At 42.9% G+C, this 15,283-nt stretch overlaps 1 protein-coding gene across 6 annotated transcripts in view; it reads left to right on the top strand.

Moving 5' to 3' along the window:
- Positions 1 to 15,283, top strand: part of DEPDC5 (DEP domain containing 5, GATOR1 subcomplex subunit) — a 91,219-nt gene that overhangs the window by 19,103 nt on the left and 56,833 nt on the right. For all 6 annotated transcript variants that reach the window (XR_011076268.1, XM_068563220.1, XM_068563221.1 and 3 more), the window contains exons 11-21: positions 874 to 943; positions 1,276 to 1,348; positions 5,052 to 5,155; positions 5,818 to 5,892; positions 7,385 to 7,519; positions 8,310 to 8,371; positions 8,513 to 8,586; positions 9,371 to 9,440; positions 9,635 to 9,671; positions 10,569 to 10,689; positions 12,993 to 13,213. Coding sequence is in view for 5 of the 6 variants with exons in the window: in XM_068563220.1 (XP_068419321.1) it covers positions 874 to 943; positions 1,276 to 1,348; positions 5,052 to 5,155; positions 5,818 to 5,892; positions 7,385 to 7,519; positions 8,310 to 8,371; positions 8,513 to 8,586; positions 9,371 to 9,440; positions 9,635 to 9,671; positions 10,569 to 10,689; positions 12,993 to 13,213 (1,042 nt within the window). In the remaining variant the exon portion in view is untranslated. The remainder of the gene's footprint in view (positions 1 to 873; positions 944 to 1,275; positions 1,349 to 5,051; positions 5,156 to 5,817; positions 5,893 to 7,384; positions 7,520 to 8,309; positions 8,372 to 8,512; positions 8,587 to 9,370; positions 9,441 to 9,634; positions 9,672 to 10,568; positions 10,690 to 12,992; positions 13,214 to 15,283) is intronic.

The raw sequence follows: 15,283 nt of genomic DNA, 5'->3' as shown, positions 1-15,283 counted from the left end.
CGTGATGTTCATTATGTTGTCTTCCTTACACGGTGAATGCTGAATTGTGTGGTTAGTAAGTTGAGTTTGAGATGGGGTTGGTCAGTTTGGGCTGTTGTCTTCGAAGACCCAGGAGGAACTGAAACTGAGCTTTCTCGCTCACTGGTGCAAGCCAAATTTCATGCCGTCTGTAAACACCCTACTTCTAGAATATTGAACTCCAGACTGCATGGAAATATGTATTCTCACTGGTCCCCATTGCAGTCCAAAGGTAATTACCTTGGTTTCAACCCGTGCATCTTGAGCAGCACCCAGTCCTCGTCCTGTGGCCCTGGCAGTAGGTGGGAGTGTCTGGTGCTTACATCCACCACCATGGGTTCCATTCTTCCCTAAACCACAGTCCTGAAGAAGTTAAAAAACACCATGAAGCAGGTACAAATACCATGATCCTCTGACAACAGGCTGATCTATTTTATGGCAAATCAAGAGCTGGGAGACAGCACCCCCAACTTATTGGTGATTTGCAGGTTTTTTTTTTAACGGCCGTGCTGCGCGGCATTCAGGATCTTAGTTCCCTGACCAGGGATGGAACCCACGCCCCCAGCAGGGGAAGCATGGAGTCTTAACCACTGGATCGCCAGGGAAGTCCCGTGATTTGCAGTTTTCAAAATACCTTCCACATTCCTAGGACTTTAGATAATTTGCCCAAGGTCATGTAGTGTTAAGTTTCAGAGCCAGGAGTCAGTCCCAGCCTTCTGACTCTGGCAGAACTGTGTCTACTGCATTATGCAGCCTACAATTACATGATGCTACCCAATGCCTGAGCCCCCGAGCCTCCCAGAATTGAAGTAAATGGAATAAACTTGAGTCCTCTTTTTCTCTACTTATCCCTAGGAGAAGAACTGTAGTCATGAAGTAACAGTGGTCCTATTTTCTAGGACTTTCTATGATGCAAAATCTCTTGGTGCGTAAGTCTTTCTCCTACAATTATTTTTTTGTTAAGCTTTCCACACGCCCATCCCAATTCATTCCTTATCATTTTCTTTCCTTTGGCACTGCTCCGTCTGTCCCATCTTTTCTGTTAGAGGGTAGGGTAGAGTGGAAAATGACACAGTCCATTAGCAGATTCAAGGAGTCTGTGGGCTGTAATTCATCTTAAAACCAACTTAACAGATACATAATTATCTTTGTGTGTGTGTGTGTGTGTGATGCAACTCTTCAACCCAGAAGGGGGAAGCAGAGAAACTGAATTTCTCTTTTTAATCTTATCTGTATATGTTGTTTTCTCTATTTCAGATGAATTTCCTGAAATAAACCGAGCCTCAATTAGGCAGGATCACAAGGGGCAATTCTATGAAGACTTCTATAAGTATGTTTGTGTTGCTTTTGCCTTTTGTTTTCCCCTGGTTGTTTCTTCCCTAACTTAAAAAAAAAAAAAAATTAACCTTTTTACTTTGGAATAATTTTAGGTTTACAGAGAAGTAGCAAAGATAGTACAGAGAGTTCCCATATACCCTTCACCCAGTTTCCTCTGTGAACATTTCCTATCCAAGGTACATCTATCAAAACTACGAGATGAGGACTGGTACATTGCTATGAACTAAATATCAGACTTTTCTCAGATTCATCAGTTTTTCCGCTTATGCACCTTTTTTGTTCCAGGATCCAATGCAGGATACCACATTGCATTTAGACTTTCCAAACTTTTTACTGTGAAAAGTTTCAAACTCGCAGAAAAGAAGAATGAATTAATATAATGAACCCATATACCCAATTCCTGGATTAAACAGTTATTATCATGCCATATTTGTTTCATATTTTTTAAATTTATTTATTTATTTTATTTATTTATTTTTGGCTGCATTGGGTCTTCGTTGCTGTGCGCGGGCTTTCTCTAGTTGCGGAGAGCGGGGGCTACTCTTCATTGCGGTGCGCGGGCTTCTCATTGCGGTGGCTTCTCTTGTTGCGGAGCACGGGCTCTAGAGGGCAGGCTCAGTAGTCGTGGCACATGGGCTTAGATGCTCTGCGGCATGTGGGATCTTCCCGGACCAGGGCTCAAACCCGTGTCCCCTGCATTGGCAGGCGGATTCTTAACCACTGTGCCACCAGGGAAGCCCCACTTCATTTGTTTTTCGGCTAAATTTTACTTAAGAGCAAATTATAGATATTAAAACATTTTGTTCCTAAAGAATAAGGGCAACTATGGACTTTCAGTGATTATGGTGTGTCACTGTAGGTTTATTAATTGCAACAAATGTACCACTCTGGTGAGGAATAATTGATAATTGGGTGGGGGGGCATGAAACATGTGTTAAGGGAGAGAGTATATGGGAAATCTCTGTACCTTCCTCTCAATTTTGCTGTGAAATTAAAACTGCTTTAAAAAAAGTCTTAATAAAAAAAAAAGCAGGAAACACTCAGGGATGCATAACTGTGTATCTGTCTCTCACAGTGACATATAATTTTAAAAATTAGAAAAAAATTAAATATCAACAATAAAGAATTAAATTATGGTAGAATTTCAGACTGACAAAGTATTATACAGCCATCCCATTAAAAATGATGTAATCCTCTTTGATAATTGTTGGATATGAGGGGTAGGTACATGGAGGCTCACAGTGCTATTTTCTCTACCAAAGTATATTTGATTTTATTAAAAACAAAAACAAATTTAAAAAAAGGAACGTCCAATTTTAAAACAGGCTAAACTGAAAAGGGTCTGGAGAAACACATATCATAGTGTTAAAAGTACTTCCCTTTGGATTGCAAAGTCAGACCAGGGGTAAGACCAAAAATAAACGAGATGAAAAAATGGGCTTCTTGGTGGTGTATATTCACTGCGTTTGGACAAATGAATAATGACACGTCTCCATCATTATAGTATCACACAGAGTATTTCCACTGCCCTAAAAATCCTCTGTGCTCCACTTACTCATTCCTTTCTCCACCCCCAACCCCTGGAACTACGGATCTTTTTAGAGTCTCCATAATTTTGCCTTTTCCAGAGTGTCATATGGTTGGAATCATATAATATGTAACTTTTTCCTATTGGCTTCTTTCACTTAGTAGTATGCATTTAAGGTTCCTTCATGTCTTTTCATGGCTCGATAGCTCATTTCTCTTTAGAGTTCAATAATGGACCCTTGTTTGGCTGTACCATCCACCTCTTGAAGGACTCTTGGTTGCTTCCAAATTTTGGCAGTTATAAATCAAGCTTCTGTAAACATCCATGTGCAGGTTTTTGTGTAGACATAAGTTTTCAACTCATTTGCATAAATAACGAGCACAATTGCTGGATTGTATGGTAAGAGTTCTGTAAGAAACCACCAAACTGTCTTCCAAAGTGGCTGCACCAGTTTGCATGGATGAAAGTTCCTGTTGCTCCACATCCTCGCCAGCATTTGGTGTTATCCGTGTTCTGGGTTTTGGCCTTTCTAATAGGTATATAGTGTTGTCTCATTGTTGTTTTAATTTGTATTTCCCTGATGGCGTATGAGGTGGAGCATCATTTCATCTGCTTATTTGCCATCCATCTATCTTCTTTGGTGAGGTGTCTGTTCAGGTCTGTTGCCCACTTTTTAATTGTATTGTTTGTTTTCTTATTGTAAAGTTTTAAGGGTCCATTGTATATTTTGGATGATAGTCATTTATTCAGATGTGTCTTTTGCAAGTCTTTTCTCCCAGTCTGCGGCTTGTCTTCTCATTCTCTTGACACTGTCTTTTGCAGAGCAGAAGTTTCTTCATTTTAATGAAGTCCAGCTTATCAATTTTTCTTTCATGGATTGTGCCTTTGGTATTGAATCTAAAAAGTCATCACCATACCCAGGGTCATCTAGGTTTTCTCCTGTGTTATCTTCTGGAGTCCTATAGTTTTATGTTTTGTATTTAGGTCTGTGATCCATTTTGAGTTAATTTTTATGAAGGCAGTAAGGTCTGTGTCTAGATTTTTTTTTTTTTTAGAGAGTACGTTAAATATCAGCTCAGTAGAGTTATTTATAAAGCACCTTTTTAGTGTTTGTGGTCCACTGTACTAGTGCTTCTAAAACCTCTGTGTACAAATGAATCACTGGGAATTTGTTAAAATGTAGGTTCTGATTCAGTAAGTTCTGGGATGGATCCTGAAAGTTTGATGATCCCAATGCTGTTGATTGGTAGACTGCAAGTAGATTTTTTTCTTTCTTTCCCTTTCTTTTTTTCTTTCTTCCTTCCTGCTTTCCTTGTTCCTTCCTTCCTTCCTTCCTTTTTTTTTTTTTTTTTCATGTGGACAGCCAGTTGTTCCAGCACCAGTTGAAAAGACTATCTTTGCTCCATTGTATTGCCTTTCTCATTTGGCAAAGATCAGTTGACTATATTTGTGTGGGTCTATTTCTGGCTCCATTCTGTTCCATTGATCTATTTGTTCATTCACAGTATCACATTGTCTTGATTACTGTAACTTTATACTAAGTCTTGAAGTTGGATAGTGTCTGTCCTCCAACTTTGTTCTTCAATACTGTGTTGGCTATTCTGGATCCTGTGTGTTTCTTTAGGATAAATTCCTAACATTAAATGGAAATGTATCTTTCTCTTCTTAAATTTAAATTTTACTTATTTTTTGGAATACATTCACATGGTTCAAAATTTCAAAGGTTCAGAGGTATACAGTAAGCAGATTCCCACCCATTCCTTTCCACTGATCTAGTTCCCTGACCTAGATATATTTATTGGCTGTCTGTGTAAAAACATATATATGGATGTTTTCTTTTAAGGCTTTTCGTATATACTACCTAATTGTAATTCAGTCTGTAAGAATATTCATCTCCCTGCGCAGCACTGGGCATTTATATAATCTCTAGGCAATTTTGAAATGTTTTTATATTTTTTTTCAATTTTTAATTTTCACTCTCTTGATGTGATTACATTTCTTTGTTAACGTTTGTTAAACGCATTCGACTTTACTACATATTGCTATATGATAGATGACCCCAGCTCCAGGCGTCCCCTCTTCTCCTTTCCTTGAAACCCAGTAAGGGACCCTATGTCCTGTGTGTCATCACTGCTCGATTCCTATCTTGTGATTGTGCTCCTTTCAGGGTGGTGGTGCAGAATGAGAGGAGAGAAGAGTGGACCTCCCTCCTCGTGACCATTAAAAAGCTCTTCATCCAGTATCCAGTGCTGGTGCGACTGGAACAGGCAGGTACTGCACTTATGTGCTGGAAGGTGCGGCAGGGGAGGAGGTGTCAGATGGAGGCTGGGGGACCAAGAGGTTCCTGCTTGCTTCCCTTCCAGTGTTGAGTATGGCTTCTGCTTCTGGCCGGGTTTCTATGTCAGGTTGGGTCCCGCTGGTCATTGCATGTGCAGTAAGTTCAGTCACGTCCCTTCTGCAGGGGGAGAGGCCTGTGGAGCAAGGCACCTTCCACTTGTTTCTTTTCTTTTAAAATAAATTTATTTATTTTATTTATTTTATTTTTGGCTACGTTGGGTCTTCGTTGCTGTGCTCGGGCTTTCTCTAGTTGCGGCGAGCGGGGGCTACTCTTCATTGTGGTGCGCGGGCTTCCCATGGCGGAGGCTTCTCCTGTTGCGGAGCATGGGCTCTAGGTGCGCGGGCTTCAGTAGTTGTGGCGCATGGGCTCAGTAGTTGTGATTTGTGGGCTCTAGAGCGCAGGCTCAGTAGTGTGGCGCACGGGCTTATTTGATCCGCGGCGTGTGGGATCTTCCTGGTCCAGGGATCGAACCCGTGTCCCCTGCACTGGCAGGCAGATTCTTAACCACTGCGCCACCAGAGAAATCCCCCCACTTGCTTCTTACGAGTCCATCTTTCATGAGATGTTGTTCCTTCTCTTGTGTCTTTTGCTTCAGAGGGCTTTCCTCAAGGAGACAATTCTACCTCAGCACAAGGAAACTACCTAGAGGCCATCAATCTGTCATTCAATGGTGAGTAAGGGCGCCAGCCACAGTGAGCAGATGTCTTGCTGACCACATGGCTGTGACCTTCTTTTTACTAATGTGCAGAGACCCAGACCTAGCTGGTGATGCCCCCACCCACCTGCCCCCCAGATTAACTGAAAGCAGTAACTTCTGTTTGGATGGTTTTAATGGCCACCATGTAGCTCTTGGGTTTTCTGTTGGGAATCAACTTGCTCTTCTCATCTGCTTCTCATGGTGATCCAAGAGTAAAGAGCTGGAGAAAGTCCTCCTTGGCCACTTTGTTTTCCTAAAAAAACTGCGTTCTTATTATTTTCCACTCCATCCTTCAATTGCTTCCAGGTAATTTTTTTTAATCTACTTTTTTTTTTTAATTACAGAAGGAGCCCATTGTTCCTAGAATTCAAATAATAGAGAAGTGTATCAAGTACAATGAAAATCTCCCCCTTCCCTCCACTGTCAGACCCTTCCAAGAGGGACCATTGTTAATAGCGTGATGTGATTTCTTCCGAACGTTTCTCCCTGCATTTATGTGTTAGCTGAGATACTTGTTTGCAGATAACAGAAACCTACTGAATTCAAACAAAAAAGGAAGTTTAAGGATACAGGGGCTCTTGGGACAGCCAGAAAAGGCTTGAACACCTTGTTGAGGAAGGCGGGGACGAGGGTGGCTCTGGGAACCGCAGCAGCAGGAATTCCTAGACCCGAGTTCAGCTCCCAGTGACCCTGTCTCTGCTCTCTGGTTAGAATTCCACATTCCCAGCTCTGGTTAGGTGTCTGTCCGTCACTGGCAACTGACGGAAGAGATGGTGTGTGGTCACTTCACTGTGTGTATCGCCTGCCCCTGTGTCTGTACCCAAGTGCTAGGTATTCTAGAGCACGGGGTCTTTTATTAGTAAACCTTTTTGTCACATTTGAATGGCACTAAATTTCCGTAGTAAAAATCGCACAGCCCAGGAATAAGAATTAGGGAATTCCCTGGCCGTCCAGTGCTTAGGACTCTGCTTTCATTGCTGAGGGCACAAGTTCAATCCCTGGTCGGGGAACTGAGATTCTGCAAACTGCATGGCATGGCACGGCCAAAAAAAAAAAAAAAAAAAGAAATAAGAATTAACTTGCCAAATTTGCAAAGTCATCACAAGATTCTGGTCCGCTCTCTCAAATATTGTCTTAAATCAATATTTGATTCTTCTAAGTTTCAATACAGATCCATTTATGGATGGTTTAAATTAACGACATGAAATTTTGATATTTAAGGCAGCACAAGGCAAGTATTCAGCCTCGAAGAGGGGTATTAACAAAGGCAACAGGGACACAGACCTGTATTCAAGCAGTTCTTACTGTAGAAGCGGAAGGACAGAAGTGAATTCAGACCAGGAGGTGACAACCGCTCTAACAGAAACATGGATGAAATGGTCCGAGAGCATGGAGACGCTTGCCACTGTCTGGTTTCTGATAAGCTGTAGCATCTTCACAGGAGGACTTTTTGCTTTGTTTCAAGTGTTTGACAAGCACTACATCAACCGCAACTTTGACCGAACTGGGCAGATGTCTGTGGTGATCACGCCCGGGGTGGGTGTGTTCGAAGTGGACCGGCTACTCATGATCCTGACCAAGCAGCGGATGATAGATAACGGTAATGCTTCTGGGGCGCTGCTGTGTTTATAGCCTGATTTACCGTTACCCATCGGGATCTGGGAACATGACTAATGTCAGGTGACAAAAAAGAGTTCCATGGTCAGTCAGCTTGGGACATGCTGGGTCATGCACAGTTCGGCACAGTTCCTAATTGCCAGTTTGAATATGTTAGTGTATCTTGTTTATCTCTAGAGGACATAACAGGCACTCTGAGTTTCCCAAACATACTTGACGCTGGAGAACCCCTTTTGGGGATTGTTTCCAGGATCCAGTGTCCATCAGCCCATCCTGGGAAGCGCCATGGGATCACCCAGTCCTCCCTCTGTTATGTGCCGTGCATCTCCGACTTGCACCCCCTCCCCCTATTTGATTTGTGTTCTAACAACAAGATGGAGTTGGGAACGTAAATCCTGATGATGGCCAGTAAAGAAACTCTGTTGAATGATGTGAATTATTTTGCTTTTTACTGAGATGACAAGGTTCCCTTTCCTTTTGGGCCTTGAAACTGTAGTCATGGAGGCCTGACGGTCTGTTTGACAAATCATGATCTGCAAGGCAGTCAAAAGCTGTCAAGCACTGATTAGTGGCAGATGTGGTGGGACTTGGTAAAGAGGACACAGACAGAATGCACCTATTTACTTCTTAACTGCGTGGGCAGAGCTGGTGAGGAGAATAAGTCAGCTGTGCCTTGTACCCCTGACCCACTTAAATCACATGGCTAATAGATTGGGATGCGTATCTCTACACTGCCCCCCCCCCGCCAACTCTTTCTGTCTTTCCTTTTTTAGGAATCGGTGTGGACTTGGTGTGCATGGGGGAGCAGCCACTGCATGCTGTCCCGTTGTTCAAGGTGATTGATTTTGCAATGCTCACTAAAGGCCAGGTTCCAGCGCAGGGTGATCTTGAGAATAGTTAGAATCAGAGAAGCTGGAGCAGTTCCGGGTCCTACCTGCTTTCCAGCTGACCTGGGCCCTGCCTTGTTCCCTTTCAGCTGCACAATCGGAGCGGCCCTCGCGACTCTCGCGTGGGTGACGACTACAATATCCCTCACTGGATAAACCACAGGTGGGTGAGATCTGGATTCGCCGTAGAGGATCAGGGATTCCATTAGCTTCCTTGCCATTTTTTTCTTCAAACCTGTTAAGTTCTTACTATAAAATCTTTTGTCAAGAGAATGTGGAAACCAAAGTTCTAACATTTGCTTAAAGCGTCTCTATATGCAAAGTCATGGCTGTGACATAAGAACAGTCTATGGTGAAAAACATAAAAACAAGTTTGAAGGACTTATTTCCACAACTATTCCCAATTCCCCCTGTTCCCAACTCACACAGACCATAGTGGACCAACACGGGGCCTGGGCCTCTCCATTTGTAGAAAAATCCCCATGCCTCCTCTTCACATGAGACCAGGCCTCAGTGTTCCTGCTAATTTCAGCTCAAGGAGGAGATTCTAATCCAGTTAGGAATCAGGACTAGCGCACATGAGACAATTTATAGGAAAAAAAGGAATAGAACAATATTTTAAAACATAATTAATGTTTTGTAGTAATTACAAAAGAAAGAATTGGGAAGATCAGTGAGGCCTGAGACAAAGGTGTTCCTGGGAGGGCTGATCCATGGCTGGGATTCCAACTGTGTCTTGAGGTTTAAAATGAAAGGGGTTTAGGGCTTCCCCAGCGGTCCAGTGGGTAAGACTCCACGCTTCCACTGCAGGGGACACGGGTTCGATCCCTGGTCGGGGAACTAAGATCCCGCATGCCGTGTGGCATGATCAAAAAAAAAAAAAAATTAATTAAAAAAAAAAGAAAGAAAGGGGTTTAGATGAGTGACCCTGTCTGTTTCTTTTGCAGTTTCTACACATCCAAAAGCCAGCTCTTTTGTAATAGTTTCACCCCACGAATAAAACTGGCCGGAAAGAAGGTAGGTTTCACCCACCAGCAGAGCCTTTAGGGACTGTCACTGACGTTGTTATTTGGGGCCTAAGAAACCCCCTATCCCCCAATGGTCATGAATAACGTTTGAGAAATTTGTCTTAGAACTTTATAGTTTTCTGCATTAAATAAATAAACAACAAGGGATATCCCAGGAGTGATTAACTCTATTTAATTTTACAGCCTGCCTCTGAGAAAGCAAAAAATGGCCGTGATACGTGTGAGTATTTTTTTCTCCTTTCATCACTTTTAGAAAGAGTCAGCTAACCCATGGCAACAAGATTTTGTGAGATTGCGTATAAAATTCACAGCCAAGTTTGGAAGACCAGAGTTCCCCTTCTGTGATCTTTAGAAGGTCCCCTAGTGATCCTGTATATTTTTGTCCTGTCAGCTGCAAAATGGGTGATAACAAAACCTTATTTTTCTTTTCCATAGGTCAATTGTAGGGATCGGGTGGAAAGTTTTAAAAGACTAAATATACACATTAAGATGATATTTTTATATTTTTAAAATTTATTTATTTATTTTTGGCTGCATTGGGTCTTCGTTGCTGTTCGCGGGCTTTCTCTAGTTGCAGTGAGTGGGGGCTACTCTGTTGCGGTGCGCGAGCTTCTCATTGCGGTGGCTTCTCTTGTTGCGGAGCACGGGCTCTAGGTGTGCAGGCTTCAGCAGTTGTGGTCACAGCCTCTAGAGCGCAGGCTCAGTAGTCGTGGCACACGGGCTTAGTTGCTCCGCGGCATGTGGGATCTTCCCGGACCAGGGCTCAAACCCGTGTGCCCTGCACTGGCAGGCGGATTCTTAACCACTGCACCACCAGGGAAGCCCAAGATGATATATATTTTTTTTTTTTTCCAAGATGATATTTTTAAAGTGGGATCACAGAAGGAAATGCTGCCATCATCTTGCCTTTACTTAATGCTAGTAAATAGTAATCCCTATATCGCTTTGACATATAAATCATTTAATCTTAGTAACCTGATGAATGGGTTATTATCCCATTTTTTTCAGGGGGAGATGGTGATGATGACCTATATCTTGCAGATTTTCATGAAGACCATCCAAAGGCCTCTTGTTGAAATGTGTTTTGAGGACAGTTTGTATTATTTGTGTGTTTCAGCTCTGGGGACTCCCAAAGAATCTGAGAACACCCTTCCCATCCAAGTGGATTACGATGCTTACGACGCGCAAGTCTTCAGGCTGCCAGGCCCGTCCCGGGCTCAGCGCCTCGCCACCTGCAGGTTTTCTGCCACACGCACTTTGGGGTGGATGTAAAAGCTGATTAGGAAAACCTGAGGCCCAGTAGGGACCTGCATGAGAGCAACCTTGAAAACATCTTAAATTAAAATTAGCCAAGTGGAAGCCATAGTATGTGGATCATTAGGGAGTCTGTTTTCTGGTTCTCTGGCCCAGCCGTTTTGTTAGCTATGTTTGCTATGAAGTATCGTCCCCTCATAAGGAGAGCATTCTGCTTTTTCTAGCCAAGAGAAGCAATTCGTGAATTCTGGAATTTTCATTTCACTGGGAGGCCACTGATAGATAGATAGATAGATGGATAGATAGATAGATAGGCAGCCACTAATAGATAATAGATAGATAGATAGATAGGTAAATAGATAGATGGATCGATTGATCCCAGGGCCCAGAGTTTCTTTTAGGTTTATTATTCCCAGAGGGCGAGAGACTTTTCTTTCTTTATTCCTGTTTTTAAAATTTGCTCCATGGTATTTTGGTCATGTAGTAGTTTTTCATTGTGAAATAGTCAGATTTACCAACATACTCATTTCTGGGTCTTGTGTAAGAAAGCCATCCCCACTCCAAGGTTAGAAACGTGTCTTTTGTATTTTCTTCCAATACTTTTTTGGTCTTGGTTTTTATACTTAGTTCTTTGTATAGAATTTTTTCTTTTTTTTTAATGAAATGTGAAACAGCGCTCTAGCTTATTTTTTTCCCTAGTTGACCAAGTACCGCGAGTCCATTTTCCACATTTCTTAAACATGGAAAGTGTGCTTTGATTGGAAGAATCACTGATTGGAGGAATATTCCGGCTCTTCACATTGTGACAAATAGGCTTAGAGTGGCCACGTGCTCTTCTCTTGTCCTTTCCCCTCATCCCATCCTGATGTCTGGTCCCGAGAATGCTTAGAGGTCAGAGTGAGTGCTGTTAACAGCAGCTCCCCTGCACGTAGATGCTGCCTAGGGCCTCGGCGGTGCTTTTCTTCTGAGTGTCTAAGAACCCTTTCATGGTCCAAAATCCTTGGTTTTCTTTCTTCTGGTCAAAGACGGCGAAACCTGGTGTCTCAGAGACTCAGGCTGTGTTCCTTGAGGGCACAGACTGTGCCCTAATCTGTGCTCTATCCCCACACTGGGCTGAGCATATGCTGGCGCTCAAATATTTACTGTTGAAATAATGAAAAGTGTAGTCAGCCCTTGGGATCTATTTTCAGGTTCCATTTAAGCTCTCCCTTAAAATCCTTCCATGTGGAAAGAGAACAGCTCTTATGCCGGAGGGGTGGCCCTATCGGCAGTTGCTGACTCTTCCGTTCTGAATTTTTGTCCCCCATTGGGCTCCTGTCCTGCTGATCCTTTTTCCTGCTGTTTCTAGAGGTTTTCCCCTCAGGGAGTTTCATGTTTTAATAAGGGCATACTGTTTTTTAAATTTTTATTAAGGAAACATTCAAACAGAGAGACCAGTGAAATGAACAGTTATCAGTGTGTTGTCAATCTTGTTTTATCACTTCTCCCACATTTGAAATTTCCTTGAGCATTCTAAAACAGATCTCAGGTATCCTTTTCTTTTTTTTTAAACCTGTAAGTATTTCAGCATGTGTCTCTAACAAATAAGAAAACAAACAAAAAAATGTGATCACAGTACCCTCGTCACTGGTAACAAAATTCACACTAATTCCTTAATATCCCTGATAGCCAGTCCCTCTGTAGATTTCCCAATTGTCTCAAAACTGTGATTTTTACAGTTACTTAGTTTGAGTTGGGATCTGAAGAAGATGCCCATGTTGCATTTTCTCTTATGTCATTTTCTGTGACCGCAGAGTGTCTTGCTTTCTTCCTTTGTCTGTTTATTTCCATATGACATTTAACTTTTCCTGTTGTCTCTGAATCTCCTGTAAACTGGCAATTATCTCTAGAGGCTTTGTTAGATTTAGGTTCAATTTTTGATGCCAGAAGACTTCTCAGGCGGTGCTGTGTGCTTCCTCTTGGGTGACATCGGTTCACAACCCCATTCTCAGTGACACGAGCTTGATGGTGGGATGAGGTGGGGTCAGGCTGAGCGATCGCTTCTTTACAGCTCTGATCCTGGGACTCCGGCCATTGGATGACTGTCAGGCATCTCCCCCGTTTCTTCCACAACGTCTCCAGCTGCTCAGGGCAGAGTCCCTCCTATATTACCTCCCACTCGGAGATCCCATTGGGGGTTTTCGTTATTGGCCTCCCATGTAGCCCAGGCTGGGGATCCGTTTGGGAGTTGTAACTCGAGGTGGGACAGCATCCCCCGCTTGGTGTGACTTGATCTCTCACCCACCAGGTCCGTGCGAGAGCGGGAGAGTCACAGTCGGAAGAGCGCCAGCTCCTGCGATGTCTCATCCAGCCCTTCCCTGCCTGGCCAGGCGCTGCCCACAGAGGAGGTGAGGAGCCAGGCTTCTGACGACAGTTCCCTGGGCAGGAGCACCAACATCCTGATGATCCCTCACCCCCACCTGCACCAGTATGAAGTCAGCAGCTCCTTGGGCTACACCAGCACTCGAGGTCAGAGGGCAGGGCTGGGAGGGCTGGGCAGGGTGGGGACAGCTGCCTTCCTGTAGTGGGGATGGGCAGGGCTATGGACAGGTGTGGGCTGTAAGTCCCACATGTTAATTATTTCCATGCAGGTGCAGTGAGTACGAATGGCCTTAGCTGTTTGTGTGTGTGTGTGTTACACTATTTTTGTCTTTACCCTTTCTTCTCTCTTCCCTGTAACTGTCTACCTTTACATATGTTAAGGTAGAGCTTTTCTTAGGCCTAAGGTCAAAGTGTTTACTTATTTCCTTAGCATTTCCATTCGAGCCACACTTAAAATAGCCTCTTTCCTCTATTCCACTTCAAGTGACCTGTTAACTTGGCATGGCCCAGGGAGTACAGGTGCTGCTTTTCCTGTATCTTATCTTACCCATCCAGCGGCATCTGCAGCTCAAGTATACAGCCCCCTCCTGCCTGTCTGGAAAACTTTCTGTTGTGAAATAATTATGGATTTATAGGAAATTCCAAAAAAAAAAAATCCAGGGAGGTCTTGTGTAGCTTTCACTCATTTTCCCCCATGATAACATCTTGCATAACTAGTACAGTATTAAAACCAGGGACATGACCTTGATACAATCCACAGAGCCTATTTGGAGCTCACTGGTCGTACATGCATTTGTGGGTATGTGTGGGTGTGTGTGTGTCTGTGCAGTTTTAGCACATGTGTAGACGTATGTAACCACACCACAATTAAGATATTCCATCCCCACGGCCTCTCTTCTGCTACCCCTCTAGAGCCTCACCCTCCCACTAATCATTCTCCTCTATAATTTTGATATTTCAAGAATGTTTTCTAAATGGAGGAGTAGCCCTCCTGACTTTTAATCACTGACTTAGGACTGTTGTGTGCACACAGCTGCCTCCTGTTGCCCTGGAAGGATTCCCAAAGGGTGAGGAGTGTTTCCCAGAACTTTGAAGGGGAAGCTGGTGGCTCCTGGGATCTGAGGACCGAGGAGCAGGGCGCTTTCATTCATTAGACACCATAGACACTGAGCCAACAGCCGGAAATCTTTTGACTGCTGAAAAAAGTTTGTTTTTTTTTAAACTGGTTCGAAGTATAAAAAGGAAATTCTGAAAGAGAAAGGAGCAGATATTTAATTACACGACTATAGAATATAACCTATGTCACCTACATTAATTAGGGTTAGTATTCAAAAGAATTTTAATACATTTGAAGATTTCTAGGAATTTCCCGATGGTCCAGTGGTTAGGACTCCGCGCTTTCACTGCCAAGGGCTCGGGTTCAAACCCTGGTTGGTGAACTAAGATCCCGCAAGCTCTGCGGCCAAAAAAAAAAAAAAAATTTCTAGGTTAGCTTTTTCCCACCTTCTGGAAATTTCTGAGTTTGCATGACAGTTATATTCCCATTCTGTTAAACGTATTCTTAGAAGGGTCTGTAGTAAAAGTTAAACTACACATTAATCCTTTAAAAACCTTTGTTATTCTAAAAGCCAGTTCTCCTCTGAGGAGATAAAGTTGCTCTTAATCCAAGTAGCTTTGAAAACAAGTTTTCTTAAAAATTATCTGAATGGTAGAATTGACTTCAACATCGTTAATGATATGTGAGAGTTTATTGGAAAAGCCAAAAAGCAATTCACTGGAACGGTGTCAGGCAATGCCATCCACATGGCCTTTGTTTCCAGTTTCTCTGTTATGTTTAGGGATTCTCACCCATCCACCTACCCAGTGTAGCATAGGAAACATTTCCCCTTTCCTCTACCCATATTTTTGACCCATTTTAGCCCTTAGTCCTATTTCTTATCCTTTTCAAAGTGTGTACTCAACTTTTTAAAAGTTGAGTTCTCGCCTTTTATTTCCATGATAACTAACTAGACTGTATTCTTTCTTATTTGGTAAATTGGACCATCAATTCATTAATTTACAGTGAAAAATACAGTTTTCACGGAGAACTGAATGTTCTCTTCTTGCATGCACAATGGCTTGAGGAATAAAATATTACTATGTGCCATGTTCTTTGGTAGGAATTGGGTAGATAATGGTGGACAAGACATTCCTTGATGCCATGGCATTTGCATCTGC

This window comes from Eschrichtius robustus, chromosome 14 (genome assembly GCF_028021215.1).
Source record: "Eschrichtius robustus isolate mEscRob2 chromosome 14, mEscRob2.pri, whole genome shotgun sequence".
Lineage (NCBI taxonomy): Eukaryota > Metazoa > Chordata > Mammalia > Artiodactyla > Eschrichtiidae > Eschrichtius > Eschrichtius robustus.
Note: the sequence above shows the minus strand (reverse complement) of the source record. Positions and strands in the feature narration are given on the sequence as shown.